The following is a 19,743-nucleotide window of genomic DNA, read 5'->3' as shown; positions in this document are numbered from 1 at the left end:
ACCTGGGCAGAGCCAGCTCAGAAGCTGTCAGCAGTCCTGATGTCTGAAACAATAACCACCTCACATCCTCTACCAATCCACTCTCCAATCCAACACGCTCCCTAAACCAGGGGCCTGGGAACTCCCTGGCGGTCCAGTGGTTAGGACTCGCTTTCACTGCAGTGGCCTAGATTCAACCCCCGGGTCGGGAACTAAGATCCTGCAAGCTGCGGGGCATGGCCAAAAGTAAACACGTAAAACAGTAAATAGATGCGGGGCCTGCAGGCTGGGATGTTCTGCAACCTTGTTGTTCATTGGCTCAGTCGTGTCTGACTCTGTGTCTCCGTGGACTGCAGCACGCCAGGCTCCTCTGTCCCTCGCTATCTCCCAGAGTTTGCTCAAATTCATGTCCATTGAGTTGGTGATGCTACCTAACCTCTAACCTTGGTTACCCTCTAACCTCATTAAGACAGATGGATAAAGAAGAAAACAGCCTGAAGGGGTACCAACCATTTTTAAGCTCATATTAGGCCACTGCCCTCAACTGTGACAAACAACCCAAACCAGTGGCCAAAGGGACCGACCTGAGCCCCTCACCGTGAAACCATCCCGGGCGGGGCTCGAGCTGCCAGGCGCCAGGGTCTGTCCAGCAGTCTCCCCTTAAGACCTGAGAAAGACCCTCGTGCTGGGCGCCCCCTTCGATGCTGGCCACCGGTCCGCTGGGGAGCCAGCGCCTCCGCCAGGCCCAGCTGCCAGCTCCCCGTCCCGGGCGGTGGCTCACGTGGTGGGTCTCCCCTGAAAGGAGAGCGCCATTTGCAGGAGTTCCCGCCCCAGTTCCTGCTGCTTCCCTCCGGGGCCGAACTCAGCCGACAGCTCCCGGAAGGTGACGCCCACGCGCCGGGCCCCGATGTGCCGCCGGTGGATGGCGTGCTTCCACTGGTGCCGTGCGCCTCCCCTGAGCACCACCAGGGAGCGGCGGGGCAAGGGGACCGCCACCTCCACCTCCTGGCACGGGACGGACCGGCTGGGGGCCATCGCGCTGTCCGCCAGGGCCTCCGGGAAGCCGGATGGGGCCAGGCAGAGCAGCAGGCTGCCGGGCGCCTCCCGTGACATGGACAGCACGGTGGGGGACAGCAGGTTGAGGCTCACCAGCCGCTCCCCCCACAGCCAGGCGTCGTCCAGGTGCGGGTCGATGGCCGAGCCGCGCTCCGGGGAGTAGTCCAGGTTGCACTGCTCCACGGGCCGGAAGTCCTCCAGGATGGGGTACAGGCCCATCCGCCGCACCACCTCTCGGCTGAAGCTGGGGAGGCCTCGGAAGCCGGCCCTCTTTAGCTTCTGTTTCCGGAAGTTGACTTTGGGGCCGTAGTCCTGGAGGATGAGGATGAAAAGGAAGTGGGGGATTGGCTGAGTTTACGGAAATGGCATCACACGCCAGAGCGGAAGAATCCAATCACAGAGACCAAGACAATCCACGATGCCTGACTTCGTGGATCTGACATTTTGGCAGAAGGAGACAGACACCAGAGAGAGAAATACGAACAGCACACACCAGCTGGCAGCAAACGCCACCGAGAAAAACAGAGCAGGGAAGGGGATGTGGAGTGTCGGAGGACGTCTCCGCCCAGGCACCGCAGGAAGCAGAGCTGGAGACAGGAGGCCCGTGTGTGGGTGGCATCCCCTGGCCGCCGTGGCCAGGAGTCAGGAGCTGTGAAGGAGGAGCGGCCAGGCAGGGCAGGCGGGAGCGCGGGAGGGCGGGCCCGCCCAAGGCAGTGTTACCCAGCTGGTCAACACTGGGCTTCAAGACCACGGAGGAGGAGTTCCCCTAGGACCCAGAAGTGGTTCCACTTCTAGCCTCACTGAAGAGAATGGAAACACAGTCCACACAGAAACCTGTACTCGAATGTTCCCAGCAGCACTACTGACAAAGTCAAACAGTGCGCCTCCCTGCTGGTCCAGTGGCTGCGACTGCGAGCTCCCAATGCAGGGGGCCCGCGTTCCATCCCCGGTCAGGGAACTAGACCCCACATACCGCAACTAAGTTCATATGCTGCAATTAAGACTCGGTACAGGCAAATTTAAAAAGTCAGAAAGTGGAAACAATCCGTGTCCACCAGCCGGTGAATGATAAACAGAGAGTGGTCTATTCATGCGATGGAATAATGCTGAGTCACAAAAAGCAATGAAGTCCTGATACAGGGTGCAAAGCGATGAACCCGGAGAACATGCTCAGTGAAAGATGCCCGACACAGAGGGTCATACCCCACTTATAGGAATGTCCAGAAGAGGCCAACCCACAGAGACAGACAGCAAGTAAGTGGTTGCTGGGGGTTAAGGAAATGCAAAGTGACTGGCAATGGGTGTGTGTTTGCTCTGGGGTGATGAGAATGTTCCAGAACTAGACAGTGGTGATGGCTGCACAACACTGTGGCTACACTGAAAATGAAAGCACTGAATTATACACTTGAAATGGGGGATCTTATGGTAGGTGGCTTCCATCTAAAAGGAAAAACACACACACACACACACACACACACAAAAGAGAGGAGCCCTGTAGAATACAGCTCAGATCTGAGGGGTGAGAGGGGAGCATGTATCCACACTCCTGCTCCCTGGGGGCCCCTCCAGTGGAGGGTGGCCCCACCTGGTGGTAGAGTCTCCTTCTCTGTTCTGCAGGAGCCAAGGCCAGCTGGCTCCTTCAGGTCACCCCAACCGGTTGGCAGCAGCCGGCAGGAGGGCCACAGGCAGAAAGAAGAGAAGCCGGAGCCCGAGGAATCCCTGGGAGGCTGGGATGACTGCCGTGGGGACAGCAGCAGCGGAGACAAAGGTTGGGCTGGCGGCCAGCACAGGGCCTTCAGGGCACGGGAAGGCCTCTGTGTTCACGCTGACATGGGAGGGCCTGTGGTAGAGCAGCGACTCTGACCAGATGGTGGGATCACTTCCTACTGAGACGGACAGGAGGGGCGGAGGCTGCGCAGGGAGTGTGGAGGCAGGCGGCAGCAGTGGCCGGGGGTGAACATTCTCAGGCTCAGGATATGTTTTGAAAGAGTAAAGAGCTGACAGGAATCACCAGTGAAAGCCAGAGAGGACTGTGGAAAGATCCAGGGTTTCTGGTCTGAGTAGGTGGAAGGTGGAATGCGCCGGCTCAGCTCAGGACTAACAAACAGGAGAAGCTGGGGCTGGAGTTACGAGCACGCAAGCCCTGAATTTTTTGGACCGGGCCTGAGATCAGCTAGGGGCGTCTGGAGAGGGAGGAGAGGCCTGAGAACCAGTCGCTGGGTTTAGGGGTGGGGGTCGGCGATGAGGCAGTTTCAGAGTGAGTTAAGAGGGAGCAGGAGGAGAGGAGCTGAACAGAACAGCTAACTCTCTTGAGAAGTTCTGCTGCAGAGACGAGAGACATGCAGCTTCCTGGGAGGCCAGTGGGAGAGAGCCCACCTAGAGAGAAGGGAGCTGGACAAGGGCTTCTGAGAAGCAGCAACCAGCCCGAAGCTGAAGAGGGGCTCGGAGGGAAGCAGGGCACAGGAGAGAAGGGAACCTCGGTAGATCCGTGTGTTTTCTCTGAGAGGCCCGGTCATCAGTGCAGAGGGGGGAGGGGAGCGAGGACTGGAAGGACAGCAGCAGAGCCGATGACCTGCGGAGTCAGCACGGCTCTGAGCACGAAGGGCCCGGCTCAGGATGGAGAGCCAGAGCCCGAGGCCACCTGGGGGTGGGTGAGTGGAAGGAGCCTGACAAAGTGAGAGGAGAAAGGGTGAGGGACACCCGAGGAAGCACCTGTGCTAACTGGCTGGGGGGCCAGGGGACTTGGGGAGTGCGCACAGGCAGGGGACGCAGAAAGGGGGCCAATGGCTGTCTGGAGGGGGAGAGGACTACCGGAGATGAGGAACGGAGGAGACAGGAGTGGACCCAAGGAGAAGGGGGCTGTGATCCCAACAAAGGGAAGCTTCAGGGTTTGGAGACCAGAGTATCGGTAGGAACAGGCGTGAGGAGATTCACAACTGACCCGGAGAGCTGCCGACAGGGTGGGGGCGTCGGGCAGCACTCCGCAGGGCTTCCCTGCGGGCTCAGTGGTAAAGAATCCACCTGCTACTGCAGGAGACGCAGGTTTGACCCCTCAACAGGGGGATCCCACATGCCTCGGAGCAACAAAGCCAGAATTGTTGAGCCTAATGCTCTAGAACCCAGGAGGCCAAGTACTGAAGCCCCTAGAGCAACAAGAGAAGCCACGGCAATCAGAAGCCCTCGAACCACAGCAGGGAGTAGCTCCCGCCTGCTGCAGTGAGAGAAGAGCCTGCACAGCAATGAAGACCCAGCACAGCCAAAAACAACTAACTAAATTAAAGGAATTAAAAAAAGAGGCACTCCATGAGAGTCACCAGCACTACGCCAGCTGGGGAGAGGGCAGAGAGCGCTGGGTGGCCGTCTGCTTCTGAGCCCCAACTCGTAGGAAGGTAAACAGGCCGCGCTCTGGGCCCTTCCCCAGCACCCCTATTCAGCAGCCCTGCCCTCCCACAGCCCTAGGTCAGCTTGTCCGCTAATGGCTCTGGGCGGTGGCTGCAAAGGCAGGCATGGAAAAGGAGATAAGCACAGGAGCTCCAGGGTCAGGTGCCTGGCAGGACCCTGCAGCGTGACTGGCCAGAGAGGGCAGGCCTTCCTCCCCCCACCCTGCTCTGGCCCAGCCTACCTGCTTCCTCCGCCCAGACTGTGAGAGCTTCCAGGGGTCGCGGTCCATCAGCTGCACCATCTCGGCTTCTTCCTCTGGGGTCACGAAGTCCTCGATCAGGGTCACGCCCGGGAAGGGGAAGGCCCAGCCTTCAAAGTCAGACTCCTCGGCCCCCACGGCCCAGCCAGTGTCGGGGTAGTAAATGAACCGGTGTGTTCTCTGCAAAAGAAAGACAGGGGTGTCAGAGCTTCTGGAGCCCTGGCTCACACCCCACATACGCCCTGAGAAGCTGCCCCGCCCAGTGGTGCACCCTCCCCGGCAGCACTCTGGGGGGCAGCTGGCATCTCCAGGGAAGTGGACCCCTGCCCAGCCCCCACCTTGCTCAATTTCTCATCTGTAAAAGGAAAGAGAATACACAGGAACATTCTTTCGTCTTCCACCTTGCAGGTGAGGTGACTGAGGCTCAACAAAGTTAAGGAACTAGCCCAAGGCTGCACAGCTGGGGAGCAGCCTCCAAGGCCACACTGTTGCTGTGGGCACTGTCTGTTCCTCCCAGGCTAGTGAGGCATGTGTGAAGGCAGACGGCCCTGATGGGGAGCTGGAGAAATCTGCTCCCCTAAAGCTGAGGCCTAGGGTTGCCCAGGGGGGTGAGTTCACATGCTGGGAGGCCAGAGGGAGAAGCTCTTTCCAGCCACAGTGGGGATGTCGCTGGGGCCTCCCTGACACGGCGGCAGCCATGGGCACTCCCTGAATTTCTCATTGAAAAAGGATAGAAGGCTTCCCAGGTGGCTCAGTGGTAAAGAATCCACCTGGTAAGGCAGGAGACGTGAGTTCAATCACTGATCCCAGAAGATCCCATTCACAGTGGGGCAACTAAGCTGGTGTGCCGCAACTACTGAGCCTGTGCTCTAGAGCCTGGGAGCAGAAACTAGTGACGCCCGCACGCCCTAGGGCCCGTGCTCCGCAACAAGAGAAGCCACGGCAACGAGAAGCCTGTGCACAGCGACTAGAGAGGAGCCCCTGCTCGCCCCAGCTAGAGAAAAGCCCACACAGTAGTGAAGACTCAAGAGAGCCAAAAACAAAAAATAAATAAAATTTAAAAAGAAGAGCAGAACTTGCCAGTCACCTAGAGGAGTACCAGACTGACAGCCTCCTGTGGCAGGGCCTCCGGCCAGTGACCCATCACGAGCCCGGCCAATTACCAGGCAGTCTTTGCTCTGGAGCTTCCGGTTGGGTGAGCCAAGACTTCCTCAGATCTGCGCGGGAGTTGGGGGTGCTCCCTGCCTCCTCCCCGTGTATGTTCTAGAGGCACTGCCAGCACCCCCGACTCTGAACCACCGCGTCTCCCTCCTGGCACCTCACGCAGGACACACAGAAAGTAAGGACTCCTCCTGTACATTTCACTTGTTCCTCGGCATCAGGTTGGGAAGGTGCTACCCGCTACAGTGCCTGGAACCTCCACACCCTCGGCCATGGGCAGAGTCCAGACCTCTGGCGAGGTCTGAAAAACTTTTTTTTTAAGAAAGTAACTATGGTGAAATATATACAACCACATATATTTTATACATAAGACTGATCCTCAACCATATTTTAAGTGCACAGTTCAGTGTTGAGTATATCACACTGTCGTGCAACCAATTTCCAGAACTTTCTCATCTAGCAAAAGTCTACCTGTTAACTTAGAGAACGAACTTGCGGTTGCCGGGGCTGGGGGGTAGGGGCTAAGGATGGGGTAGAGGGCTAGTTAGGGAGTTTGGGATGGACAAGTACACACTGTGACATTTAAAACCAATGAGGTCCTCCTGTACAGCACAGGGAACTCTGCTCAATGTTACGTGGCAGCCTGGATAGGAGGGGAGTTTGGGGGAGAATGGACACATGTATACGTATAGCTGAGTCCGTTCTCTGTCCACCTGAAACCATCACAACATTGTTAATCAGCTATACTCCAATACAAAATGTTACAAAAAAAAAAAGAAAAGAAAGTCTATCCGTTAAACAACACATCCCCTCTCTCCTTTGCTCCAGCCACTGCGCACCCACCACTCGCCTTCCCGTCTCCGTGACTCTGACTACTTTAGACGCTCTACCTGAGTGGAATCATACAGTTTGCATCCTGACTGCCTTATTACACTCAGCGTAACGTTTTCGGGTTCATTCGTGTCGTGGCACGTGCCAGACTTTCCTTTCTCCCTTTTTCAGACTGAATAATAGTCCGTTGTATGGGGCCGCATTTTGTTCATCCTTTCATCTGTCCAAGGATACCTGGGTTGCTTCTGCTTTTTAACTCTTCTGAGTAACTCTGCTATGAACATGGGTATACAGATATCTCTTCAAGACACTGCTTTCAATTCTTTTGGGTCCACATCCAGAAGTGGGATTGCTGGGTCATATGGCAGCTCTACATTTAATTTTCTTAGGAACTGCTACTGTTTTTCACAGGACCTTCTTAACTTCTATCAGAGACACCTTGACGGTTTCTTCACTGGCTTCCCAACCCCTTTCCTTCTTATCCACTCTTTCCCCTCAGAGGAACTTTCTAAAGTTCACATGTGATTTTACCTTTAAAACCCTCACGAGCTCACCACGGCCCTCAAAAGGAGCCCAGCCTGCCTTCCGTGGTCAGGCCCCACCGGCTTCATCTCCCTCCCCTGACGCATCACCCACCTTCCCCAGGCCTCGGCCCAAACAGTTTCCCAGCTGAAGGCCCTCGCTCTGCTCAAAGGCTCTGCGTCCTTCTTTGTTAATTCGTAGGATTAAGGAATCTCATTTCCGTCCAATGCCTCCTGGGACCCGTTGCCCCGAGTTTCGGCACCCTCTGCTCTCGTCCTGTCGTCTTCCCACGGGCAGGTGAGGTTCCCAGCCCGACCCGGGGCGGAGGAGCAGCGGCTACGTGTGCTATCAGACTACCCCCAAGTTCCATAGGTGAGCCGCGGCCGGACTGCACCGACGTCCCAGCCCCTTCTCCACTCCAAGCCCACTCCTCAAATCCCTCATCTCTTCACCTCGCAACGCCCCCATCTTCAGGGCCGCTGACACGGGCTGATCCGGAACCTGTCTTCAAGGCCAACTTGGGCCTCAGTTTCCCCACACGAAGCATGGAGTTGTGGGCGCGGCGGCCCCTCTCCCACCCCTCACCTGCGAGGGGTGCTGCCAGGGCGGGTCACCTCCGCGCTGCCGCTCGCAGATCAGACAGGTCCTGATGCCCTTGCAACCGCATTCCCGAAGGACCTCGGGAGGCGCCACCGCCGCGGCCGCCATGGCGGCGTCCCGGCGGCCAGGGCGCAGAGGCGGGGCCGCGGGGGCCGCTGGGAGTGGTAGTCCGTGCGCAGGGCGCGAGGTTCGCGGGGACGCTTCCTTCCGGTGGTCGCCGCCGCGGACGGATTCGCGCGGCGCCACCTCCTGGACTGAGGCAAGCGCTGGCGCCAGCATCGGATTCCCGTGCTGCGGTTTGGGCACACGCGGACGGCGCCTTCTCGCCATGGCCCCCCTCTCGACGCGGCTGCTTATCCAACGGGGGCGACCCAAGAGCAACCGGCTGGGGAAGATCCGGAGCTTGGAGTAAGGGCCGAAGCCACACTGTCCCACCGGGGCCTGGGTCGGCGGGCAACCGGAAAAAAGCCTGGGATCCTTTCTCTCTCCCTTCCCGGCCCCGTTATCACCCCGAGTCTTTAAACACTCGGGCGACACGCCGTGCTCGCCTTATGAGATGGGGCGGGGCGGGGCGGGGGCGGGGGGCGGGTTCTGGAGCAGCGTTGCCCCAGAAGAGGGCCTGGGCTGCTAGGGAGACTGTCTTGTAGAAAGAATATGGAGCAACCTGTTGAGAGAGTTACAGGGGAGCTCAGAGAGCCCCCCCTAGAGGATCAGGAAAAAGCCTCTTGGAGGTAGCCAGCTGCCTCAAGTTCTAAAGTAGTTATCAATGGAGGCGATGTTGGGGATCAACTGCACAGGCAACAAGAAACATCAAGAGAAAAGCCATCGGAGGCACCTGGGCTGACGTGGGTATGGGGTGGGAAGTCGGTGGGCCTGCCCCCTGAGCCGGCCCTGTCTGCGCCTTTCCCCAGCCTGTCAGGGCTGAATCTGCTCTCAGAGGACTTGGACCACACGCTCCTGGGTCGCTTGAAGCAGCTGCAAGAGCTGGACCTCTCCGACAACCAACTGGAAACGCTGCCCGCCGACCTGGGCCTGCCCCACCTGCACGTCCTCCACTGTGCCAACAACCAGCTGAGCGACGTCACCCACCTCTGCCAGTTCCCGCAGCTCGAGGAGCTCAGCCTGGAGGGCAACCCCTTCCTGACAGTAAGTGGGTGCCCGCAGCAGCCCCAGGCACTCGATGGGCTGGGGCTGAGCCACAGACTGGGCACAACCCCGAGCCGCTCTTCCTCATCCCCCAGGTCAGTGACAGCCTGAAAGTCACCTTCCTCCTGCCCGAGCTCCGTAAGTTCAATGGCAAGGATGCTTCCACCACTCGCTCTAAGGCAGAGAGCCTGAACCGGGAGCTGACCACCAGGGTGAGGAACGGGGAGGAGTCCCCGGAGCTCGGGAGCCTTGAGTGAGTGGCAGAATGGGGTATCTGGAGGACTACGAGAGGGGCCACAGCGGCCCTGAGACCCTACCCTGACCCAGGGCTCTGATCTTGGCTGTGGTGCTTGGCCTCTTGTTCTTGTGCAGGCAGGCGATGTTGAGACGCTTTCGTGGTGACACTGCGCTGGGCCAGCTTTTCCCTTCGGGGGCTGTTTCTCCCTGTGGCTCACTTGGGTTTGTGCAGCCGAGAAGGCTGTGGTTCCTGGAGGCTTCCCAGAGGCGATGAGGGCGACGCCTCTGATCCCTAGAGACAGAGGCGCCACAGAAGGTCCAGGAGAGCTGGGCTGGCCTGAGCCTAAACCTGGTCCCTCTTGTGCCAGGTCGCAACTCACTGGAAGAAGTTCATGGCCGCACTGAGCCCAGAGGAGCAGGCACAGGCCCAGGCAGACTTTGTGAAGTCGGCTGTCAGGAACGTCCGCTACGGGCCCATGTCGCTCAGCGAATTCACCCAGTGGCGGGTATGCCCTCATGCTGCTGTGCTGCCCATCGGCCCTGCCAGCTCCCTCCTCCCTGGCTCCCACAGCCCAAGCCGCCCTGGAGGTCGCTGGCCACAAGAGGACGTGGGGAGTAGGGCAGGTCAGGGAAGGTGGCCTGGGGGCTGGAAAGACGCTTCCCCAGCTCTTACTGGCTGTCTGGGAGAGGCTTGAGGCCCTAGGACTATGCCTGGCTTCCTGATGGCCTGCTCCCACCCAGGTGCGGATGATCTCTGAGGAGCTGGTGGCCTCTGGTGGAACCCACGCACGTGAGACAGACATGCCAGAGGGATCCCACAAAGCCACAGCTACCCAGCAGCCCAGGGTGAGTGGGGCTCCCAGGCTCCCTGGGCCTGCCTTGGCTCTTCCTGCCTCAAGAGGCATTAGGGAAGCAGGGGACCTTGAGATATGCCCAGGAGATGGTCTCCTGTGCTTGAGTGGGTTCTCTCTGACCCTGGTACCTCTTGCCTCCCATACCCCAGGAGGGTGAAGTTGAGTCTGTGACAGGGAGGAGGTAAGCCCTAGGCAGATGGGTGCCTGGTCACCATGCCTCAGCCTGCCCCTGCCCTCTCCTCCACAGGCCAGGCCGGTGGCCTTGAGGCGGCCAGGTGATACCCTACTCAGCCTCTCTCCCCAGAAGCGGATGTGCACCTCCCTGTTGGCGCCGGTGGAGGGCAGCCTTGTGGGCTCTGACAGCAGCCAGGTGAGCCCTGCACGGTGGCAGGGAGGCGCAAGGTGGGAGAGAGGGCTGGGGCAGCCGTGACCGCCCTCTGTCCCCACCCCTGTCCTGCAGCTGGAGCCCCTGCACTTCCTGCAGTGCCACAGCAAGAACAACAGCCCCAGCGACCTGAAAACCCAGCTCTGGGCCTGCGCCTTCGAGCCAGCCTGGGATGAGGGTATACCCTTCGGGGGCAGGGGCCCTGGGAATGCCACTTTCAGGGGCTACCTGGGAGGGTGGGGAGCAGGGAGGGACAGAGAGCTTAAAGCGTCATCCAGGTCAGGAGGAGCAACTGCCGTAGACAACTGAAAACGTTTTCACCAGACTGAGCTCCCAAACAGGGCAGGCAGGGGCCGCGTCGCAGACCGTGGCCACGTGTGGTGGGGAGGCCGTGTGTGTGATCGACTGCCAGACGGGCATTGTACTACACAAGTACAAGGTGCCTGGTGAGGTGAGTGCCAGCGCCTGGCTCCTGCGGGGTGGTGGCAGAGCCTTGGCTCCTGGGGGCAGAAGTGTGGAGGTCGAGGGGCCAGACTCGGCCGCCTGCTCAGCAGGTGGCCCTTGTCTTTGGTGCTGGACCGCGGTTCCGAGGTGGCTCTGCCCCTCCGTGACTGCTCCCCTCCCCGCCCAGGAGTTCTTCTCCGTGGCCTGGACCGCCCTGACGGTGGTCACACAGACCGGCCACAAGAAGCGCTGGAACGTGTTGGCGGCCGCGGGCCTGCGTGGGCTGGTCCGGCTGCTGCACGTGCAGGCCGGCTTCTGCTGTGGGCTCATCCGGGGCCACAGGAAGGCCATTGCCACCCTCTGCTTCAGCCCCACCCACGAGACCCACCTCTTCAGTAAGACCTTCCTCCCACACCCCCCAGGGCTCCCCCAGTACCCGTGTCCTGCAGCCTGGCACCTCAGGGCTCCTCCCCAGGGCGGGCCTCACACCAGCTGCCAAGGTCAGCTCAGACTGTGGTAGGAAGCATGAGGCTTCAGAGACACCTGACCCGGCTTCGGATTCTGTCTTGTTCCCCCAACCCGCCCTGCAGCCTTGGAGGTTTCTCAGAGCCAGGGCAGTGTCTGCGATCTGGGTGGGTACCCCAGCCCTCTGGATGTGGTGAGGTGATATCTGAGCCGTAGCTGCCTGGTGTGGGGCATGTTAGGTTCGAGCAGGATAAGGACGGGGCCCCGGGAGTCCTGTCTCCAGTTGTGGCCCTCCCTCCCTCCCTGCCTTGGAGGGGCTGGCCTTGGGAGCCTGGTCTCCACCTGGGATGCAGCCTGCAGGAGGGAGCGGGGCCTTCTTAGAGACACCTGTCTCCTTCCCATCCCCTCGCCAGCGGCCTCCTACGACAAGCGCATCATCCTCTGGGACATCGGGACACCCAACCAGGACTACGAATTCCAGGCCAGGTGATGCTGCGAGGCAGGACAGCCCGGGATGGGGGGTGGGCACACCCGAGTCTGCGGCCTCACGCCCTCCCACCTCTCACCTGCTGGCAGCCACCTGCTCACACTGGATACCACCTCCACCCCCCTGCGCCTCTGCCCTGTTCCCCCCTGCCCGGACGCCTACCTGCTGGCCGGCTGTGAGGGCGGCTGCTGCTGCTGGGACGTGCGGCTGGACCAGCCCCAGAAGAAGAGGTGAGCACGGGCAGGGGATGCCCCGAAAGCCCGTCCTCAGAGCCGAGCAGCTGCAGGTCCGAGGGTCTGACCCCAGGCACACCTGTCAGGGGTAGTGCCTGCACTATGCCCCTCGCCCTGGGGAGCCCAGAGGCAGTTTCCAGGGCCCTATTTGCAGAGCTGGGGTGTCCGCACCTCCTGCTCATCTCTCGAGGAAAGACCACTTTCCAGCACCCCAGGCTGTGATCACCTCATCACTGCCCAGGTCCTACCACTCGCCAGCTGTGGGACCTTCCCTTGTCCAGCATGATTTCATCTGCGAAGTGGGGACAATAACTCACACCCCAGGGCTAGTGGAGGGCAAGGGGGATGGTGTCTTGGCTGGGATGAGGCCCCGGGAAGGCCAGGTTGAGGCTTGTGGCTCTTGGACCCTGGGAGAGCTGAGGCAGTGCTCGGGAGGGAAGCCCTGCCCTCGAGGGTCCCAGAGCCTGGTGGAGGAGACAGGCATTAAAATCACACAAGTAAGGCGCTCTGAGAGGGGCAGGGAGGCTCAGGGGACTCTGAGGTGACTGGTGGCAGATGGACAGGTCCTCAGGCCTATGCTCTTCATGGACCCCAAGGGTCAGGTGGGCAGACGGAGGGAGGGTCTTCACACAGAGGGAAGTGCAAAGGGCAGTGGCAGGGCAAGCTGGCTGACCAGGGAGGTCTGGTCAGAGCTTGGGAAACCGGAGGAAGGCAAAGGCGAGGTGGCTGGGCCAGGGGACACCAGCCCTGCGGTCCCTGGTGAGGTACTGAATTTTAACCTAAGTACAGGGAATAGCCTGGGGAGAATTTGAGGGCAGGTAGCAGGGGAAAACTAGAACGACATCTCAGCACAGACCAACTGCCACCAGGCAGTGGTCCAGACAGGTGTTGGCAGCCCCGCCTCCTCCCCCCCGCCCACCCACGTCTGCCTCCTCCCCAAGTCCTGTGACGTCTTCCCCGCATCTCAGACGCGTCTGCCTCTTGGGGTTGGTACTTGGCTGCCTTTCGTGGATCTCAGACTCTGCTGGGAGCCGCTCCAAGCAGTGTGACCCCACGCTCTCAGCTGCCACTCTGCACACTGCCCTCGGGGTCAGAGCAAACCCCTGCCCCTTGGCCAGCGCACTGCTTACCTCACTCAGCCCGAGGCACGGCCTGGCTTCCGAGCCCTTCCTGGCCGCACCCCACCCCACCCCCACCCGCTGGCTCCCCCTTCAGGGCTTGGATGGACCGGGGGTCCTGAGGAAGTGCCCGGCAGGGATCTGAACGAGCGCCCAGCTTTGATGTGTCTCTCTTTCTGCAGCCTTCCGGGCTGACCAGCATCTTCTGCTGCCCCACAGGGTGTGTGAAGTCGAGTTCGTCTTCTCCGAGGGCTCCAAGGTATCCGGACAGAGAGTGGATGGGCTGGCGTTCGTGAATGAGGATGTCGTGGGTGAGTGAGCCCAGCTCCAGGGGCAGTCTGGCTTCTTGGGACCCCACTGGGCCCTGGCCAGGCCTTCTGGGGTGATTTCTCTGTGGGCGGGGGTTTAGGTCCAAGGGTTTCTGAGGGGGCCCTCAGCACGGACCAGGAAATGTCTGGAGAGGCACCCCCCAACAGGCACAGCTCTTCCTTCTCCCGTCAGCCTCCAAGGGGAGCAGCCTGGGCACCATCTGCCTGTGGAGCTGGAGCCAGACGTGGCAGGGTCGGGGCAGCCAGCCCACAGTGGCTGTGGTAGTCCTGGCTTGGCTGCAGTGGTCGCCCACCATCCTGGCCTACTTCTCCCTCAGCACCTGTCCTGGTGAGTGGCCCACCTTCCTTCCCTGCCCCCGGCTGCCCCCCAAGTTCTGCCCCACCTGAGGCTCCATTCCTGTCCTGACAGACAAGGGGCTTGTGCTCTGCGGGGATGAGCAGGGCAGCGTGTGGATCTATGACGTCAGGCCCCTCCTGGCGCAGCGCTCCCCACCACAGACCGCCCCGCAGGCCCCCACGCAGGTAGGCACGCAGGGGGCTGGTGCTGCCCAGGGGCCCTGCTCAGGAAGCAGAAGCAGCTGTTCAGCCCCCTCTCTCTTCCCCCCAGATCCTTAAGTGGCCCCAGCCCCAGGCAATGGGCCAGACGGTGACCAAGACGATGGTGAACACGGTGGTGGCCAACCCCGCCTTTACCTACCTCACTGCGCTGACTGACTCCAACATTGTCGCCATCTGGAGAAGGGGCGAGCCCTGAGCGCACGGGCCCGCCTCCGTCACAGGGCAGCAGGGACACAACTTAACTTATTCAGCTTTGGGGGTAGTGACGGGATCTTTATGTCTGTGAGTGTTTTTTTTTTTATTAAAACGCTACTTTGTAAGAGAAGCCCGGGGAGAGCTCTCTGTGGGCCCCATTCCTGCGCTGAGTGAGGCCAGCTGGCCAGCCCTGCTGCCAAGGCTTCCAGAGCAGAGACTCCTGGAAGCACATAGGTTTTCGGTTCCCTTCTGCTTCAGATAGCGCCTGGCAGCCCCAGGTTCCCAGGGTTTGTTAGAATGAGTTAGCTCCTGCCACCTTCTCAAGACAGAGATCGGGTCTGTGGGCCGGTCCACTCTGAAACAAGGCCCCTAAATGGTGTCGGAACAGGTCCTCTACCTCCACTGAACTGACGGTCCTTTTGCCTTGAGGTCATCTCTGCTCAGCCCACAGCTGGGTCATTTCTGGTCACGCTTTATTAGGAAAATAAAACCAACTCTCTATGTACAGGACACATCAGTGTCTGGGGGGGCGGGGGGGGGAGCTCACTGGACTCTACAAGGAGGCCCATGGCTGGAGGAAGTGCTCTCGTCCACCTGGAGAAGGGCCCGGAGCAGCCAGCTACTCGATGCCTTCCTGCTTGTCTTTGATGGCCACCTGTCGGGGAGCAAGGATGTTGGAGACTCAGCCCCAGCCTCCCTGACCAAGGGCCACCAGGAAACCGCCACTGTGCCCCTCCCCAGAGTGCAGCCATGAGCTAACAGAAGCAGCAAGCTGGGGCCCCAAACATTCTGGGTGCTGGGCAGGTGCCCCAGGGACCCTGGAGCCAGCCCACCCACGCCATCATTCCCCCGCAGCCCAGGTCCTGTTGCCCAGGGCAGGAGGGAGTCGGGGGGCAGAGGTGCTTCCTGGTGGCTCCGGAAGCCGTGGCTCTTTCTCACTCTCAATTATGCCTAGACTTTGAAGACCCCTGAGTAAACAAGTGTGGCCACACCCACTGGGGCTTCTTGATGATGGAACCCCCAGGGTACAGTGAGCTGCACCCTGGACAGACGGACCACAGGGGCTGGCACCACCAGGAAGAGGTTTGGAGGGCCAGCCCAGGCCGCGGGCCCCTCACTCCCACGAGAAGACCCAGGGCACCAGGGGAGGTCCCACCCCCGGATGCAGAGCGCAGGTTCCAGGCCTCAGCTCTGTAACCCCTCAGTCCACACTTGGTGGATGCTGTGGCGGACGTCCCTGCTTGGTCATCACTCCCTTCTCCGCTCCCCCAATAAATCAGAGGCAATCCCCCAGGGGCCATCCTGGGTGAGGGCATACAGGCTGGTGTTTGCGGGGACCGCCCCCCATCCCCCCTACAGAGGCACCTCACCCGGAAGCGCTCTTCCAGCAGGGACAGCTCGCTGATAAGGTCGGTGATGGCGTTGGTGAAGGCCTCCTGGGGGCTGTAGTCCGGCGTGGTCTGCACCCGGATGATGATCTTGTGCTCCAAGGGGTGCGGGACTTTGTAGCCAGCAAACAGCACCTGTGGGTCCTTTAGGAGCTGCCTGAGACATGGACGGGCATGGTGAGGGAGGCAGGGTGCTGAGCAGAGTACACTTGGGGCTCTGGCCCCTTTGTGGCCTTCTAACCAAAGGTCTCCCTGTTGGCTTGTGGCCTGAAAGCACACGCAGCTACTCCTGACCTTTAAGAGTTTGTGTTGCGGTCACACACCCCCACCGCAGCCCCCGCAAAAATCTTGAGTTAAACAGACACCTGAAGACGACAGAGCCGGTGGGGACTCCTCCCATACACACACCTACAGGCACGAGGGTCAATGACCCTTCCTAGGGAACAGGGTTTCCTGCCAGCTCTGCCCTCAGGGGATGTCAGGGAGCCTGCAAAAGCCCCAAAGAAACCTCCCAAAGCAGGAAAAATCCAGCCAGCGTCCAGTAAACCAAAAAAAAAAGCCCCATTCCCAGCCCCCAAAGAGCATCTGGCAGAGTAAATAAAGGCAGCAGGTGGAGAAGGCCCTAGGCTCTGAGCACTTAATGAAACAGAAATGGAAACCCTCTGGGCAACGCGGTGGCAGCTGCCGTCCGCGCACACGGGGTCCCACTCCGTGAGGTTGTGAAGCCTGTGCCCTGAGCACCGGGAGGCTTCCTCCTGTCAAGTGTGAGGACTCCCCTGGTGGCTCAGCAGTAAAGAATCTGCCTGCCAACGCCAAAGACAAGGATTCGATCCCTGGATCAGGAAGACAACACATGCAACTTAGCAGGTAACTAAGCCCGTGCGCCACAACTATGGAGCCAGTCAGAGCCCGGAGCCGCAACGACCAAGCCCACGTGCCGCAGCCACTGAAGCCCAGGCTGCCTGTGCTCTGCAACAAGAGAAGCCAGTGCAACGAGAAGCCCTCACACCACAACTGGAGAGTAGCCTGCGCAGCAATGAAGACCCAGCACAGCCAAAAGTAAATAAAATGCTTGATAAAAAGTGTGCACACCGAAGGAGGGGGGGCCTGGCATAGGAGGGCACACTGGGCTCACATGGGCGGGGGGGGGCTGCAGCAGGACCCCAGAGACAGCCTGGGTGCACCCCTGGTGTGGTGCTGGGCGGGAGTCATCCAGACAGAAGGTGGGCAACCCCGACCCCTAACTCACACCAGGAGATAAACAGGCTCCTGCCTGCGGCCTCAAACGTGCACACCTGGGAAAGGCTTGGCTTCACTGACAGCGTTTTCCAGCAGCGAGAGGACAAGTTCCTGAGCCAGAGTGGCAATCCCACTGCTGGCCACCTACTGGGCCAGGACTTACTGGTGCAAATACCAGGCGTCAGGTAACCACCAGGACACCGGATGACCAGAGTCCCTGTCCCACCTGCTTCCCTTATTCTACTGTCAATCTCTGGCACGTATATCTTGGAATGCCAGGTGTGACTGACGTCACTATTTGTGACAGGGCGGCCAACCCTGACGGCGTCTCATGAGCACAGAGCCTCAAGTGCGCCTCCTTTTCTGTGGCTCACTGTGCATTTACTTTCTTTAGTCGGATAACTGAGCCAACACAGAGAAATGGCTGCAAGACCAGATATGGGGTCACCGTCATTTGGAAGAAAAGGAACTGGGATCTGTGAATTCCCACAGCCAGCTCCCAGGACTTTCTGGAGCTCAGAGAGCCTCGAGAATGTCTTCTGGAACTTATGCTTGGCCTCTCAAAAAGCCCATCAAACATAACTCCCAGAACTTCACTGGTCATCCCGTGGCTGAGACTCCATGCTCCTAATGTAGGGAGCGCAAGACCCGGTGCAGCCAAGTAAATAAATATTTTAAAAAACACAATCCCCAAAAGCCACTGACTTGGAACTTACGATTTAATGATGTTTCCTAGCGTGTGGTCCTCCTTGTTGATGGTGAACAAACAGGCATTGGGTACTTTGGTGTCCTTGTTAATGGTGATCCTAGGAAGAGGCAGAGGCAACAGATTGGGGACGGGGGGTTTCCTCCCTGGAGTCTAAACCCCGTCCTCCAAGGCAAGCTTAGGCCCTACCTTCTCCTGAGAGCCCTTGCCCATCTCTTCATTCCATACAAACCTCTCTGACTCAGAGAAGCCCAAACCCAGCCACACCTGGAACCGTGGGACCCTCACCTACTCTGAATTCTCTCTTCTTCTCAGAGCAGAGCTTCTCAACTTCGGCACCACTGATATTTTAGGCCAGAAAATTTTTTGTAGGGGGATGTCTGGTACACTGTAGGGTATTAGCAGTAGCCCTGGCCTTTACCCACTAGAGACCAGAAAAGTTTGCAGAAACTGCCAAAGTCCCCTGGCGGGACAAAGTGGCCCCCCAGGTTGAGAACCACTGCTCTCAGGGGAGACTGAAGTGGCTGGCAAAGGGCTACGGGCTAGACTGCAGAGACTTGCAGTTAAGACCAGGCAGTTAAGAGAAAGAAAAGCCAGAATTTAAGATGGTCTTCTGGAGGGACTTTCCTGGCAGTCCAGTGGTCAAGAGACCCCGCTTCCACTGCAGGGGATGCGGGTTCCATCCCTGGTCGGGAAAGATCCCCCATGCCACCGCAGCGTGGAGAAAAAACAAAACAAAGCAAAAAAAGGGTCTTCTTTGTGCTGAATCCTAGACTAAGCACTTCACATAAATTACCTAATTTAACCTCCCCTAAGAGAAAATCCTGTGATTTAATACACTAATAAGCCCATTTATTGGATGAGGAAAGTGGTTCTCAGGCAGATTAAGTCACTTGCCCAAAGACAGAGAGTTGTTAAGTGGGGGATCCCCAGGCAGGCTATGTGAGCACTGGACTGCACTTTCCTTCACCAGCAGACAATGAGGAATCACTGGAGATTTTACACCGGCGAATGAAGATCCGGTGTGAGTCTGACAGCCATCAGACTGTCCTCCGTATGCAGCAAAGAGGATAACGGTGCCGGGTGGAAAGACTTTGGAGCCAGAAACCCTGGGTTCGAATACAGATCGGCTAATTTCTGTGCGCCTGGGGGAGTTACTTAACCTTTCTGAGCCTTGGTTTCCTCGTCTACAAAATGGGGCGGCTCACCACCGCCCAGGACTGTGTTAAGTTTGGCAGAAACGGGTGTGGAGCATTCGGCGAGTAGACGCTCGAGCAAAAGTTGCTTCTGTCTCCCGGCAGAAAAGCCCCAGAATCTGAGGGCGCAGACAGTCGAGGGCCCGCGACCCTCTCCCCGTCCCTGACCCAGGCTGGTTCCACTTACTTCTTCTCGCCCTCGAAGAGCAAGAACGACTCGAAGGCGGGAGGGGCGTTCATCCTAGCGTCGCGGCCACCTCCTAAACCCCTGCAGCAGCCACCACCGCCTGCAGAGCCCTACCAAACGACCACTTCCGGGTTAGCGGCTGCTTCCGGATTATGCCGGCAGTGCCAAACCCGTGTGAGGATCGGCCCTTTGCCCCCTATCGGTCTGGAGGATCCTGCGCAGGCGTGAGAAGCCTCCAGGGGTGCTGGTGGCTCTGCGCATGCGTGAGTTTAGAAGCTCCTCTCCGCTCACCTGCGGGCCCTGGCGCGCCTTGGCGCTCGGTGGGAACGCTGAGGGGTGCTCTTTCAGTTCTCAGACATCCTGTCTAAGCCAAGCGGGAAGCCAGCGGTGTATTTCCCTCTGCTCTCTTTGTTCCTTTATCCCTCTTTGGAAATGTGTCCTTGGAGTACACAGCAACAGGCTCTTGAATGGAGAAGGAAGCCTTGTGGTAGTGGGCAGGTGTGACCCAAAGGGATGGAAGAAACCTCTCCTGGGCTAGACTGTTGTATATGAAAAAAATCCCGGTGCCCACGCGAAGGGCTACAAGACCCCTGGCCGGTTGTCAACTGACTTTCCAGGTGGGCTTGTAGCCTAGTGAGTTTCTTGTTAGGGCAGGGAGGGCTAGGGAGGAAGCAGGTGTAAACAGGTGGGGACAAAAAAAAAAATGTCTGCCATTTCAGTAAACAAAGAATGGTTGCCCACTATCTAGTTACCAGCCCCTGACAGTGCTCCCTGAGGGGAGTTCAGG

The 19,743-nt window shown here is 59.2% G+C and overlaps 3 protein-coding genes across 5 annotated transcripts; 1 reads left to right on the top strand and 2 right to left on the bottom strand.

Annotated features, from left to right (window-relative positions):
* Positions 1-482: 482 nt before the first annotated feature.
* On the bottom strand, positions 483-7,925 carry ALKBH4 (alkB homolog 4, lysine demethylase). The gene is given in 3 exon segments (NM_001075553.2): positions 483-1,347; positions 4,658-4,855; positions 7,775-7,925. Coding segments are annotated over 3 exon segments (912 nt in total). The 5' UTR covers positions 7,898-7,925; the 3' UTR covers positions 483-756.
* A 73-nt stretch (positions 7,926-7,998) lies between these two features.
* LRWD1 (leucine rich repeats and WD repeat domain containing 1) lies at positions 7,999-14,370 on the top strand. 3 transcript variants are annotated; one of them, NM_001191469.1, is given in 15 exon segments: positions 7,999-8,197; positions 8,701-8,935; positions 9,031-9,147; positions 9,541-9,678; positions 9,914-10,018; positions 10,274-10,396; positions 10,487-10,589; positions 10,753-10,862; positions 11,043-11,250; positions 11,734-11,806; positions 11,897-12,037; positions 13,378-13,469; positions 13,660-13,815; positions 13,897-14,009; positions 14,095-14,370. In NM_001191469.1, coding segments are annotated over 15 exon segments (1,941 nt in total). In that variant the 5' UTR covers positions 7,999-8,117; the 3' UTR covers positions 14,242-14,370.
* A 328-nt stretch (positions 14,371-14,698) lies between these two features.
* On the bottom strand, positions 14,699-19,075 carry POLR2J (RNA polymerase II subunit J). The gene is made up of 4 exons (NM_001037483.2): positions 18,957-19,075; positions 17,584-17,673; positions 15,611-15,785; positions 14,699-14,895 (listed from the first exon to the last, which is right to left on the bottom strand). Exons 1-4 carry the CDS (start codon positions 19,007-19,009, stop codon positions 14,860-14,862), a joined length of 354 nt encoding a protein of 117 aa, NP_001032560.1. The 5' UTR covers positions 19,010-19,075; the 3' UTR covers positions 14,699-14,859.
* Positions 19,076-19,743: the final 668 nt, after the last annotated feature.

Source organism: Bos taurus, chromosome 25 (assembly GCF_002263795.3).
Source record: "Bos taurus isolate L1 Dominette 01449 registration number 42190680 breed Hereford chromosome 25, ARS-UCD2.0, whole genome shotgun sequence".
NCBI classification, from domain to species: Eukaryota; Metazoa; Chordata; class Mammalia; order Artiodactyla; family Bovidae; genus Bos; species Bos taurus.
Note: the sequence above shows the minus strand (reverse complement) of the source record. Positions and strands in the feature narration are given on the sequence as shown.